At 53.5% G+C, this 14,850-nt stretch overlaps 1 protein-coding gene across 1 annotated transcript in view; it reads left to right on the top strand.

Annotated features, from left to right (window-relative positions):
* The window catches only part of LOC142485863 (WD repeat- and FYVE domain-containing protein 4-like), a gene marked incomplete at its 3' end in the record, with an annotated part of 167,128 nt that overhangs the window by 82,112 nt on the left and 70,166 nt on the right, over positions 1–14,850 (top strand). Inside the window, exons 12-13 of the mRNA XM_075584575.1 lie at positions 10,580–11,181; positions 13,278–13,371. Of these exons, the coding sequence (XP_075440690.1) occupies positions 10,580–11,181; positions 13,278–13,371 (696 nt within the window). The remainder of the gene's footprint in view (positions 1–10,579; positions 11,182–13,277; positions 13,372–14,850) is intronic.

Here is a 14,850-nt window from a genome sequence, read left to right as displayed (position 1 = left end):
ACTCAGCAGTAATGCAGCGCTGTGTGCAGGTACTCAGCAGTAATGCAGCTCTGTCTGCAGGTACACAGCAGTAATGCAGCGCTGTGTGCAGGTACTCCGCAGTAATGCATCTCTGTCTGCAGGTACTCCGCAGTAATGTAGCGGTGTCTGCAGGTACTCCACAGTAATAGCTCTGTCTGCAGGTACTCAGCAGTAATGCAGCGCTGTGTGCAGGTACTCAGCAGTAATGCAGCTCTGTCTGCAGGTACTCACCAGTAATGCAGCGCTGTGTGCAGGTACTTCACAGTAATGCATCTCTGTCTGCAGGTACTCCGCAGTAATGTAGCTGTGTCTGCAGGTACTCACCAGTAATGCAGCGCTGTGTGCAGGTACTCCGCAGTAATGTAGCTGTGTTTGCAGGTACTCCGCAGTAATGCATCTCTGTCTGCAGGTACTCAGCAGTAATGTAGCTGTGTCTGCAGGTACTCACCAGTAATGCAGCGCTGTGTGCAGGTACTTCACAGTAATGCATCTCTGTCTGCAGGTACTCCGCAGTAATGCTGCTCTGTCTGCAGGTACTCCGCAGTAATGCTGCTCTGTCTGCAGGTACTCCGCAGTAATGTAGCTGTGTCTGCAGGTACTCCGCAGTAATGTAGCTGTGTTTGCAGGTACTCCGCAGTAATGCAGCTCTGTCTGAAGATACATAGCAGTAATACAGCTCTGTCTGCAGGTACTCCGCAGTAATGTAGCTGTGTCTGCAGGTACTCAGCAGTAATGCAGCTCTGTCTGCAGGTACTCCGCAGTAATGTAGCTGTGTCTGCAGGTACTCAGCAGTAATGCTGCTCTGTCTGCAGGTACTCTGCAGTAATGCTGCTCTGTCTGCAGGTACTCCGCAGTAATGCTGCTCTGTCTGCAGGTACTCCGCAGTAATGTAGCTGTGTCTGCAGGTACTCCGCAGTAATGTAGCTGTGTTTGCAGGTACTCCGCAGTAATGCAGCTCTGTCTGAAGATACATAGCAGTAATACAGCTCTGTCTGCAGGTACTCCGCAGTAATGTAGCTGTGTCTGCAGGTACTCAGCAGTAATGCAGCTCTGTCTGCAGGTACTCCGCAGTAATGTAGCTGTGTCTGCAGGTACTCCACAGTAATGCAGCTCTGTCTGCAGGTACTCAGCAGTAATGCAGCTCTGTCTGCAGGTACTCGGCAGTAATGCAGCGCAGTGTGCAGGTACTCAGCAGTAATGCAGCTCTGTCTGCAGGTACTCAGCAGTAATGCAGCTCTGTCTGCAGGTACTCAGCAGTAATGCAGCTCTGTCTGCAGGTACTCAGCAGTAATGCATCTCTGTATGCAGGTACTCAGCAGTAATGCAGCTCTGTCTGCAGGTACTCAGCAGTAATGCAGCTCTGTCTGCAGGTACTCAGCAGTAATTCAGCGCTGTCTGCAGGTACTCAGCAGTAATGCAGCGCAGTGTGCAGGTACTCAGCAGTAATGCAGCTCTGTCTGCAGGTACTCAGCAGTAATGCAGCGCAGTGTGCAGGTACTCAGCAGTAATGCAGCTCTGTCTGCAGGTACTCCGCAGTAATGCAGCTCTGTCTGCAGGTACTCAGCAGTAATGCAGCTCTGTCTGCAGGTACTCAGCAGTAATGATGCTCTGTCTGCAGGTACTCAGCAGTAATGATGCTCTGTCTGCAGGTACTCAGCAGTAATGCATCTCTGTCTGCAGGTACTCCGCAGTAATGTAGCTGTGTCTGCAGGTACTCCACAGTAATGCAGCTCTGTCTGCAGGTACTCAGCAGTAATGCAGCTCTGTCTGCAGGTACTCGGCAGTAATGCAGCTCTGTCTGCAGGTACTCAGCAGTAATGTAGCTGTGTCTGCAGGTACTCCACGGTAATGCAGCTCTGTCTGCAGGTACTCAGCAGTAATGCAGCTCTGTCTGCAGGTACTCAGCAGTAATGCAGCTCTGTCTGCAGGTACTCAGCAGTAATGCAGCGCTGTGTGCAGGTACTCAGCAGTAATGCAGCTCTGTCTGCAGGTACTCAGCAGTAATGTAGCTGTGTTTGCAGGTACTCCGCAGTAATGCATCTCTGTCTGCAGGTACTCAGCAGTAATGTAGCTGTGTCTGCAGGTACTCACCAGTAATGTAGCTGTGTCTGCAGGTACTCACCAGTAATGCAGCGCGGTGTGCAGGTACTCCGCAGTAATGCATCTCTGTCTGCAGGTACTCCGCAGTAATGCAGCTCTGTCTGCAGGTACTCAGCAGTAATGCAGCTCTGTCTGCAGGTACTCAGCAGTAATGCAGCTCTGTCTGCAGGTACTCCGCAGTAATGTAGCTGTGTCTGCAGGTACTCCACAGTAATGCAGCTCTGTCTGCAGGTACTCAGCAGTAATGCAGCTCTGTCTGCAGGTACTCGGCAGTAATGCAGCTCTGTCTGCAGGTACTCAGCAGTAATGTAGCTGTGTCTGCAGGTACTCCACAGTAATGCAGCTCTGTCTGCAGGTACTCAGCAGTAATGCAGCTCTGTCTGCAGGTACTCAGCAGTAATGCAGCGCTGTGTGCAGGTACTCGGCAGTAATGCAGCGCTGTGTGCAGGTACTCCGCAGTAATGCATCTCTGTCTGCAGGTACTCCACAGTAATGCAGCTCTGTCTGCAGGTACTCAGCAGTAATGCAGCTCTGTCTGCAGGTACTCGGCAGTAATGCAGCTCTGTCTGCAGGTACTCAGCAGTAATGCAGCGCTGTGTGCAGGTACTCCGCAGTAATGCATCTCTTTCTGCAGGTACTCCGCAGTAATGTAGCTGTTTCTGCAGGTACTCCACAGTAATGCAGCTCTGTCTGCAGGTACCCAGCAGTAATGTAGCTGTGTCTGCAGGTACTCCACAGTAATGCAGCTCTGTCTGCAGGTACTCAGCAGTAATGCAGCTCTGTCTGCAGGTACTCCGCAGTAATGCAGCTCTGTCTGCAGGTACTCAGCAGTAATGTAGCTGTGTCTGCAGGTACTCCACAGTAATGCAGCTCTGTCTGCAGGTACTCAGCAGTAATGCAGCTCTGTCTGCAGGTACTCAGCAGTAATGCAGCGCTGTGTGCAGGTACTCAGCAGTAATGCAGCTGTGTTTGCAGGTACTCCACAGTAATGCAGCTCTGTCTGCAGGTACTCCGCAGTAATGCTGCTCTGTCTGCAGGTACTCCGCAGTAATGTAGCTGTGTCTGCAGGTACTCCACAGTAATGCAGCTCTGTCTGCAGGTACTCCGCAGTAATGTAGCTGCGTCTGCAGGTACTCCGCAGTAATGCAGCTCTGTCTGCAGGTACTCAGCAGTAATGCAGCGCTGTGTGCAGGTACTCAGCAGTAATGCAGCTCTGTCTGCAGGTACTCCGCAGTAATGCAGCTCTGTCTGAAGATACATAGCAGTAATGCTGCTCTGTCTGCAGGTACTCAGCAGTAATGCAGCTCTGTCTGCAGGTACTCCGCAGTAATGTAGCTGTGTCTGCAGGTACTCCACAGTAATGCAGCTCTGTCTGCAGGTACTCAGCAGTAATGCAGCTCTGTCTGCAGGTACTCCGCAGTAATTTAGCTGTGTCTGCAGGTACTCCACAGTAATGCAGCTCTGTCTGCAGGTACTCAGCAGTAATGCAGCTCTGTCTGAAGGTACTCGGCAGTAATGTAGCTCTGTCTGCAGGTACTCAGCAGTAATGTAGCTGTGTCTGCAGGTACTCAGCAGCAATGCTGCTCTGTCTGCAGGTACTCAGCAGTAATGCAGCGCTGTCTGCAGGTACTCCGCAGTAATGCTGCTCTGTCTGCAGGTACTCCGCAGTAATGTAGCTGTGTTTGCAGGTACTCCGCAGTAATGCTGCTCTGTCTGCAGGTACTCGGCAGTAATGCAGCTGTGTCTGCAGGTACTCCGCAGTAATGCAGCTCTGTCTGCAGGTACTCAGCAGTAATGTAGCTGTGTCTGCAGGTACTCCGCAGTAATGTAGCTGTGTTTGCAGGTACTCCGCAGTAATGTAGCTGTGTCTGCAGGTACTCCGCAGTAATGTAGCTGTGTCTACAGGTACTCAGCAGCAATGCTGCTCTGTCTGCAGGTACTCAGCAGTAATGCAGCGCTGTCTGCAGGTACTCCGCTGTAATGCTGCTCTGTCTGCAGGTACTCCGCAGTAATGTAGCTGTGTTTGCAGGTACTCCGCAGTAATGCTGCTCTGTCTGCAGGTACTCCGCAGTAATGTAGCTGTGTCTGCAGGTACTCTGCAGTAATGCTGCTCTGTCTGCAGGTACTCAGCAGTAATGTAGCTGTGTCTGCAGGTACTCCGCAGTAATGTAGCTGTGTTTGCAGGTACTCCGCAGTAATGTAGCTGTGTCTGCAGGTACTCCGCAGTAATGTAGCTGTGTCTGCAGGTACACAGCAGCAATGCTGCTCTGTCTGCAGGTACTCAGCAGTAATGCAGCGCTGTCTGCAGGTACTCCGCAGTAATGCTGCTCTGTCTGCAGGTACTCCGCAGTAATCACAAAAAACAAAACTGTGCGCTACTACCTAACTACCTATAAAGTGTAAATGTATATATATATATACAGTGCAGTGACTATACCATCAATTTAGTGATAAAAAATTTATAAAAAATTAAACCACAACTCCCACAGTGAGATAATTATACATTAAATAATAAGTGCCACATAACCGTGTTGGGGATAATGGCGTCTGCAGCTGTAAACGCAGGGGTGGCTCAGCACCCGACACACACTAAGAGAATGGAAACAAAAGAAAACAGCGCACAACGCCAAATAGTGAAGCAAATTCAACAATATATTATAGAATTAAAAAGGGGGTAATATATCTGCGTACATGAAAAAAGTTGGTAAAAGGCATGTAGTGTGTATCACACTGTTTACCACTCGGCAGCTGTTAGCTGTAGATTCAGGTGCTTGCTTCCCTCTGCTGCTTCAGCTCAGTTGATTCTGGGGCAGGACGTCAGTCTTTTCACTCCCAAGGGGATTTCCCTTCATGCAGCCAGGTTCAGCAGCTGGTACTGGGGCTCGGTGAAATCGCTCCTGCTTCCTGGCCGATATGAAGCTGCTCCTGTACCTCAGCAGGTGTATCCTCTGCACAGAGGTTAAAACGCAGCTTGCTGGGGTGCCCTCAGTGTGCCACGATGCCGCTCCGTCGCGGGACGCTGTGTAATGGTGTCACTGTCTACACAGCAGTGGTGGATTCAATAGGGAAGTTTGAACAGTCTTACAAAGTCTCTCACAAGTGTCCAAAACAGCACACAGGATGAAATAAAAACAGGACAGGCCAATACATAGACAAAGGCCAATGTAAGCAGATATAAGGCAATAGAATGTTACATCCAACTAGTTTCCCTGAAGAAGTAGTTAATTCTACGAAACTAGTTGGATGTAACATTCTATTGCCTTATATCTGCTTACATTGGCCTTTGTCTATGTATTGGCCTGTCCTGTTTTTATTTCATCCTGTGTGCTGTTTTGGACACTTGTGAGAGACTTTGTAAGACTGTTCAAACTTCCCTATTGAATCCACCACTGCTGCATCGTGGCATGCTGAGGGCACCCCAGCAAGCTGCGTTTTAACCTCTGTGCAGAGGATACACCTGCCGAGGTACAGGAGCAGCTTCATATCGGCCAGGAAGCAGGAGCGATTTCACCGAGCCCCAGTACCAGCTGCTGAACCTGGCTGCATGAAGGGAAATCCCCTTGGGAGTGAAAAGACTGACGTCCTGCCCCAGAATCAACTGAGCTGCAGCAGCAGAGGGAAGCAAGCACCTGAATCTACAGCTAACAGCTGCCGAGTGGTAAACAGTGTGATACACACTACATGCCTTTTACCAACTTTTTTCATGTACGCAGATATATTACCCCCTTTTTAATTCTATAATATATTGTTGAATTTGCTTCACTATTTGGCGTTGTGCGCTGTTTTCTTTTGTTTCCATTCACTCAGCAGTAATGTAGCTGTGTTTGCAGGTACTCCGCAGTAATGTAGCTGTGTCTGCAGGTTCTCCACAGTAATGCTGCTCTGTCTGCAGGTACTCCGCAGTAATGTAGCAATGTAGGTACTCATAAAGTAGTGCAAAATGTTATTAGATGGGAGATGTCGTGAGGCATTTTTGAAGCAAAACTGAAGCACAATTTTCTCTTTGCGCCTCTTTATGTATTGAGGCTTTTTGACCCGTATTGCACTGTGTGCCCCGTGTGCCCCGTATTGCCCCGTGTACCCCGTGTGCCCCGTATTGCCCCATGTGCCCCGTATTGCCCCGTGTTGCCCCGTGTGCCCCGTGTGCCCCGTATTGCCCCGTGTGCCCCGTATTGCCCCGTGTGCCCCGTATTGCCCCTTGTGTCCCGTATTGCCCCGTGTGCCCCGTGTGCCCCGTGTGCCCCGTATTGCCCCGTGTGTCCCGTATTGCCCCGTGTGTCCCGTATTGCCCCGTGTGTCCCGTATTGCCCCGTGTGCCCCGTATTGCCCCGTGTGTCCCGTATTGCCCTGTGTCCCGTATTGCCCTGTGTGTCCCGTATTGCCCTGTGTGTCCCGTATTGCCCTGTGTGCCCCGTATTGCCCTGTGTGCCCCGTATTGCCCTGTGTGTCCCGTATTGCCCTGTGTGCCCCGTATTGCCCTGTGTGCCCCGTATTGCCCTGTGTGCCCCGTATTGCCCTGTGTGCCCCGTATTGCCCTGTGTGCCCCGTATTGCCCTGTGTGCCCCGTATTGCCCTGTGTGCCCCGTATTGCCCTGTGTGCCCCGTATTGCCCTGTGTGCCCCGTATTGCCCTGTGTGCCCCGTATTGCCCTGTGTGCCCCGTATTGCCCTGTGTGCCCCGTATTGCCCTGTGTGCCCCGTATTGCCCTGTGTCCCGTATAGCCCTGTGTGCCCAGTATAGCCCTTTGTGCCCAGTATATCCCTGTGTGCTCAGTATACCCCTGTGTGCCCAGCTTTGCCCTGTATTGTATGTCTTTATTTATATAGCGCCATTAATGTACATAGCGCTTCACAGCAGTAATACATGTGGTAATCATATAAATAACAAATAATATAAATAACAGATCATGGGAATAAGTGCTTCAGACATAAAAGTAACATTAAGGAAGAGGTGTCCCTGCCCCGAGGAGCTTACAATCTAATTGGTAGGTAGGGAGAACGTACAGAGACAGTAGGAGGGAGTTCTGGTAAGTGCGTCTGCAGGGGGCCAAGCTTTATGTATCATGTGTTCAGAACATCCACAGTGCTATTCATACGCTTCTTTAAGCAAGTGTGTCTTAAGGTGGGTCTTAAAGGTGGATAGAGAGGGTGCTAGTCGGGTATTGTGGGGAAGGGCATTCCAGAGGTGTGGGGCAGTAAGAGAGAAAGGTTTAAGGCGGGAGAGGGCTTTAGATACAAAGCGGGTAGAGAGAAGACATCCTTGAGCAGAACGCAAGAGTCGGGATGGTGCATAGCGAGAAATTAGGGCTGAGATGTAAGGAAGGGCAGAAGAGTGTAAAGCTTTAAAAGTGAGTAGAAGAATGGAATGTGAGATGCGGGATTTGATAGGAAGACAGGAGAGGGATTTCAGCAGGGGAGATGCTGAGACAGATTTAGGAAAGAGTAGAGTGATTCTGGCAGCAGCGTTTAGGATAGATTGTAGGGGAGACAGGTGAGAGGCAGGAAGGCCGGACAGCAGGAGGTTACAGTAATCAAGACGGGAGAGAATGAGGGCCTGAGTCAGAGTTTTAGCAGTCGAGCAACAGGGGAAAGGGCGAATCTTTGTTATATTGCGGAGGAAAAAGCGACAGGTTTTAGAGACGTTTTGAATGTGAGAGGAGAATATGAGAGATGAATCGAGTGTGACCCCTAGGCAGCGTGCTTGGGCTACTGGGTGAATGATCGTATTTCCAACAGTAATGTGGAAGGAGGTAGTAGGGCCAGGTTTGGGAGGGAGTATGAGGAGCTCTGTTTTTGCCATGTTAAGTTTCAGTCGGTGGAGGGCCATCCAGGATGATATAGCAGAGAGACATTCAGAAACTTTGGTCTGTACAGCAGGTGTAAGGTCGGGTGTTAAAAAATAAATTTGTGTGTCGTCGGCATAGAGGTGATAATTAAACCCAAGAGATGTGATTAGGTCACTTTGAGAAAGTGTGTACAGAAAAAAGTTCCAAGGACAGAGCCCTGGGGTACCCCCACAAAGAGCTCTACAGTATGGAGGAGGAGGAGGTGTTAGCAGAAGAGACACTGAAAGTAAGATGGGAGAGGTAAGAGGAGATCCAGGATAGAGCTTTGTTCCGAATACCAAGAGTATGGAGAATGTGAAGGAGAAGAGGGTGGTCCACGGTGTCAAATGCTGTAGAAAGGTTGAGTAATATGAGCAGAGTGTAATGACCTCTGTCTTTGGCAGCATGGAGGTCGTCAGTTATTTTAGTGAGGGCTGTTTCCGTTGTAGAGGGTCTAGGAGAGGATGGGTGTTGAGAAAGTGGAGCATGCGAGAGAATACATGACGTTCAAGGAGTTTAGAGGCAAAAGACAGGTCGATAGTTGGAGAGACAGGTAAGGTCAAGCTTGCTGTTTTTGAGTAATGGTATAACTGTTGCATGCTTGAAGGAGGATGGAAAGGTACCTGAGTAGAGGGAGGAGTTAAATATCTGTAGGGGTTATAGTAGGAACAAGATGTTTTAGGAGATGGGAAGGAATGGGGTCAAGAGGGCAAGTGGTAGAGGGAGAAGAGGAGATCAGCAGTGACACCTCCTCCTTTGAGACAGCGGAAAAAGAGTCAAGGAAGGCAGGAGGAGAGTTAGGAAGAGGTGTAGGATGGGAGGAGGAAACAGAGGGGATGTTCTGACGTATGGATTCCACCTTTTCCTTAAAATAGTCAGCAAAGTCCTAAGCGGAGATGGAGGAAGAAGAGGCAGCTGGGGGTGGTTTGAGTAGAGTATCATAGACAGAGAAGAATCGGCTTGGGTTAGACTTGTGCATGTTGATTAGTGAAGAAAAGTAGGCTTGTTTAGCTTGTGAGAGGGCAGAGGTGAAACAGGATAGCATAAATTTGTACTGAAGGAAGTCTGCGAGAGTACACTACCGACACGTTTAATCCGAGCACGGCTAGCACCGCAAGCCGGGGGATGCCCCGGCGTGCTAGCCGCACTCCCTCAGCGTGATGCGCGGTCACGCGTCATCGGGTGCCTGTGCCCCCTGCATGCGCGTCCAGGGGGAGCCCTGGTGTCCCGCGATGTGGGGGACGGCGGCAGGGGGTTCCGGGGGACCCGGCGGACCCGGCAGCGGGAGGGAGAGCGCCCTGATCGGAGGGCGCTCTTCCGCTGCTTCGGCGCGCGCCCGGCACCCTCCGGCGCGCGCCAGGTTACTGCTGCAGCCGAGAACGGGCAAATGCTCGAATAAACTCGGCCGCAGCAGTATGAGACTTCCTCCAGTGGCGTTCAGAGGAACGAGTGGAGGAACACAGCATGCGCGTGTGGGAATTTAGCCAGGGTCTAGGGTCAGAAGGGCGAGGGCGGCAGAGAGAAAGCGGGGCATGTAGATCAAGAGACGAGGACAAGACAGAGTTGTAGTTCCTGACCAGGTTGTCAGGGTCTGTAGCAGAGCTGAGAGAGGAGAGGGAGGAGCGTAAAGTGGACTCAAAGTCTGGTAAGTGAATAGAGCGCAGGTTTCTGCAGAACCGGGGGGTAGATGGAGGTGGAGAAGGGGAGAAGCGAGAGAGAGAATGAGATGAGGTGATGGTCAGAGAGAGGAAAAGGGGAAATGGAGAAATCGGAGAGAGAGAAGTTTTTAGTGAAAACCAGGTCTAAGTAGTGGCCATCCTTGTGGGTGCTGGCTGCAGTCCACTGTTGAAGGCCAAAAGAAGAGATTAGAGAGAGGAAGCGGGAAGCCCAAGGGAGAGAGGGGTCATCAATGGGGCAGTTGAAGTTACCAAGGAGAAGAACAGGGGAGTCTGAGGAGAGAAAGAAAGAGAGCCAGGGTTCAAAGTGAGAGAGAAAGGCAGAAGGGGGATGAGTAGAGGTAGGTGGGCGATAGATGACCGCCACGTGGACAGGGAGAGGAGAGAAGATCTGGACAGTGTGAGCCTCAAAGGAGGGAAAAGCAAGAGAGGGAGGAATAGGAACGGTTCGGTAGCGGCAGAGAGAGGAGAGCAGGAGCCCCACGCCTCCACCCCTGCCATCAGTTCGTGGAGTGGAGAGAAGGAAAGGCCACCATAAGAGAGGGCAGCTTCCAGAGCAGAGTCAGACTGAGTGAGCCAGGTCTCAGTTATAACAAAGAGGAGCAGGGAGTGAGAGAGAAAGAAGTCATGTACAGAGAGGAATCAGTATAGCCCTGTGTGCCCAGTATAGCCCTGTGTGCCCAGGATAGCCCTGTGTGCACAGTATAGCCCTGTGTGTGCCCAGTATAGCCCTGTGTGTGCCTAGGATTGCCCCGTGTGTGCCCAGGATTGCCCCGTGTGCCCAGGATTGCCCCGTGTGCCCATGTTTGCCCTGTGTTTCTTTGCATTGACCCATCTCCCTTACTGTGTGGCTCAGGAACGATCTTGTCAGTTCATTACTATGTATCACAATGTGCCCATGGAAGTGTGATGGTTAAAGGTCTCTTTTTCTCTCTTGGTTCCATGCTTCGCCTCTCAGTCTCTCCAGCACATGCTGAGGTCGCCCAGAGAGAGGTCCAGCTTCCGAAACTCCGCCGGTTTCAACGCGCTCCTTTCGCTCCTCTCTGACTTGGAGGGGTCGCTCCGCGAGCCACCAGAAGGGTGCTGGTCAGATGCCCAGCCATGGCACATCCTTCGACTAATCCGTGCCACGCTGAGTGCTATCTCTGCTGCACTCTGCCAGGATGTCACCAACCAACTCTTCGCCCAGAGTCATGGGGTTTTCCAGAAGATGGCAGAGGACTTGAGGCAGATAGGCTGCTTCTCGCCCTCACAGGCTCAGCGGGCACAATGCCATGTGGTGCCCCCCAGGAGCCTCCGAGACCTGCTGAGCTGGGCTCTCAGTGCCCGCACCGCCCGCACCGCCTGCCCCCAGTCACTGCGGAGCTGCCTCGTGATTCTCAGCCTTCTCCTGGGCATGGCAACTGGCACCCTGAGCCACGGGGAGCAGGGCAAGAAGGCCAAACAGATCACCATTGAGCTGCCCCTGGGGGAGGGGGGAGGAGCCTGCGGGAGGCCGGGGGAGGCCGAAGATGAGCTGCAGGAATTCATGAAGGATTTATTCCCTGAAGCTTCAGACAGGTAGGTTACCTTCTCTGTGCGGTGATTGCGCTGTGCGGTGATTGCGCTGTGCGGTGTTTGCGCTGTGCGGTGACTATATTGTGTCGTGTTTGTCCGTGGTTGAAGTGTAACGGTGCCGGGAGTATGAGAGTATGAGAGTATGAGAGTATGAGAGTATGAGAGTATGAGAGTATGAGAGTATGAGAGTATGAGAGTATGAGAGTATGAGAGTATGAGAGTATGAGAGTATGAGAGTATGAGAGTATGACTACATTTTTATGTACAAACCCTGCAATCCTGCTTCTTATTTCCATAATTGCACTTTCCGGGGAGAGAAACATTGATTTGTGTCCGGAATCTTCTCTCCGCTTCTTCTTCCTCAGCATAAATATCACATGTTACAGATAATCTTTCTCTCTGGCGCAGTCGGTGTAGTTATATAGTTATATAACTATAGTTACTTTCATTGTGAAAGCCGCAATTTCGCTGTTAATGGCGTTACATCTGAGCCGGTAAATTAATTGACCCGGAGGCATCCATAATCTCCGACGTCCGGGGCCCCGCGAGGGTGTGTGTACCCGAGCCCTGCGGGGGTGTGTGTACCCGAGCCCTGCGGGGGTGTGTGTACCCGAGCCCTGCGGGGGGTGTGGGTACCCGAGCCCTGCGGGGGGGGGTGTACCCGAGCCCTGCGGGGGGTGTGGGTACCCGAGCCCTGCGGGGGTGTGTGTACCCGAGCCCTGCGGGGGGTGTGTGTACCCGAGCCCTGCGGGGGGGGGTGTACCCGAGCCCTGCAGGGGTGTGTGTACCCGAGCCCTGCGGGGGTGTGTGTACCCGAGCCCTGCAGGGGTGTGTGTACCCGAGCCCTGCAGGGGTGTGTGTACCCGAGCCCTGCGGGGGTGTGTGTACCCGAGCCCTGCGGGGGTGTGTGTACCCGAGCCCTGCAGGGGTGTGTGTACCCGAGCCCTGCAGGGGTGTGTGTACCCGAGCCCTGCGGGGGTGTGTGTACCCGAGCCCTGCGGGGGTGTGTGTACCCGAGCCCTGCAGGGGGTGTGTACCCGAGCCCTGCGGGGGTGTGGATACCCGAGCCCTGCGGGGGGTGTGGGTACCCGAGCCCTGCGGGGGTGTGTGTACCCGAGCCCTGCGGGGGTGTGAGGATACGCGAGCCCGACGGCCATGTTTGTATCGCGCCGGATGTCGGCTAACTCCTCGTCTGCTCTGGGTGGGGACTCCTGGTCTGCTCTGGGGGGGACCCCTCGTCTGCTCTGGGGGACCCTTGGTCTGCTCTGGGGGGGACCCTTGGTCTGCTCTGGGTGGGGACTCCTGGTCTGCTCTGGGGGGGACCCCTCATCTGCTCTGGGGGACCCTTGGTCTGCTCTGGGGGGGACCCTTGGTCTGCTCTGGGGGGGACCCCTCGTCTGCTCTGGGGGACACTTGGTCTGCTCTGGGGGGGACCTGGTTCGGGTAAAATTAAAAAAACCTAATAATATTAATATATAAAACCCCGAGTATTTGGGATTCCCGTGTGGAACACGTTTCCACGTTTCCACGTTTCCACGTTTCCACGTTTCCACGCCGCTCTCACATCTCTACTGTTTCTAAGTAACTTTGACCACGTGTGTGTGTCTTGTGTGTGTGTCTTGTGTGTGTGTCTTGTGTGCGTGTTGTTTTGTTTGCGTGTTGTCTTGTGTGTGTGTGTGTTTTGTGTGCGTGTTGTCTTGTGTGCGTGTGGATATATAACACAGGACACACAGATATAACTGGAGAGGAGACGCTAGCCCTAAGAGCTGACAATCTAACGACATGCTAAGGGCCGATTTGCTCCCGCGCTGAGCCATCGCTGCCGTGTTTGCGAATAACCGTGGCACTCCGTGAGTTACAGCACTAACGGGGATTGCTTGTGTTAGGTGCCCGGAGGAGGAGACGCTCACCGTGGCACTCCGTGAGTTACAGCACTAACGGGGATTGCTTGTGTTAGGTGCCCGGAGGAGGAGACGCTCACCGTGGCACTCCGTGAGTTACAGCACTAACGGGGATTGCTTGTGTTAGGTGCCCGGAGGAGGAGACGCTCACCGTGGCACTCCGTGAGTTACAGCACTAACGGGGATTGCTTGTGTTAGGTACCCGGAGGAGGAGACGCTCACCGTGGAAGCCGGAGCCATCTGTGCGGTCATCACCCTTATTCCCAGCGTGCGCAGTGAGGACCATGCACAGGTACGAGATAACGAGCCACGAGCCACGGCTCACTAGTGCACACGAGACACGGCTCACTAGTGCACACGAGACACGGCTCACTAGTGCACACGAGACACGGCTCACTAGTGCACACGAGACACGGCTCACTAACGCACACGAGAGACGGCTCACTAGTGCACACGAGACACGGCTCACTAGCGCACACGAGAGACGGCTCACTAGCACACACGAGAGACGGCTCACTAGCGCACACGAGACACAGCTCACTAACGCACACGAGAGACGGCTCACTAACGCACACGAGACGGCTCACTAGCGCACACGAGAGACGGCTCACTAGCGCACACGAGAGACGGCTCACTAGCGCACACGAGAGACGGCTCACTAACGCACACGAGACGGCTCACTAGCGCACACGAGAGACGGCTCACTAGCACACACGAGACGGCTCACTAGCGCACACGAGACACGGCTCACTAGCGCACACGAGACACGGCTCACTAGCGCACACGAGACACGGCTCACTAGCGCACACGAGAGACGGCTCACTAACGCACACGAGACGGCTCACTAGCGCACATGAGAGATGGCTCACTAGCGCACACGAGACGGCTCACTAGCGCACACGAGACACGGCTCACTAGCGCACATGAGAGACGGCTCACTAGCGCACACGAGACGGCTCACTAGCGCACACGAGAGACGGCTCACTAGCGCACACGAGAGACGGCTCACTAGCGCACACGAGACACGGCTCACTAGCGCACACGAGACACGGCTCACTAACGCACACGAGAGACGGCTCACTAGCGCACACGAGACGGCTCACTAGCGCACACGAGAGACGGCTCACTAGCACAAACGAGAGGGCTCACTAGCGCACACGAGACGGCTCACTAGCGCACACGAGACACGGCTCACTAGCGCACACGAGACACGGCTCACTAGCGCACACGAGACACGGCTCACTAGCGCACACGAGACACGGCTCACTAGCGCACACGAGACACGGCTCACTAGCGCACACGAGACACGGCTCACTAGCGCACACGAGACACGGCTCACTAGCGCACACGAGACACGGCTCACTAGCGCACACGAGAGACGGCTCACTAGCGCACACGAGAGACGGCTCACTAGCGCACACGAGAGACGGCTCACTAGCGCACACGAGAGACGGCTCACTAGCGCACACGAGAGACGGCTCACTAGCGCACGCGAGAGACGGCTCACTAGCGCACGCGAGACACGGCTCACTAACGCACGCGAGACACGGCTCACTAGCGCACGCGAGACACGGCTCACTAGCGCACGCGAGACACGGCTCACTAGCGCACGCGAGAGACGGCTCACTAGCGCACGCGAGAGACGGCTCACTAGCGCACGCGAGAGACGGCTCACTAGCGCACGCGAGAGACGGCTCACTAGCGCACACGAGAGACGGCTCACTAGCGCACACGAGAGACGGCTCACTAGCGCACACGAGAGACGGCTCAC

This window comes from Ascaphus truei, unplaced genomic scaffold, assembly GCF_040206685.1.
Source record: "Ascaphus truei isolate aAscTru1 unplaced genomic scaffold, aAscTru1.hap1 HAP1_SCAFFOLD_656, whole genome shotgun sequence".
NCBI lineage: Eukaryota > Metazoa > Chordata > Amphibia > Anura > Ascaphidae > Ascaphus > Ascaphus truei.
Note: the sequence above shows the minus strand (reverse complement) of the source record. Positions and strands in the feature narration are given on the sequence as shown.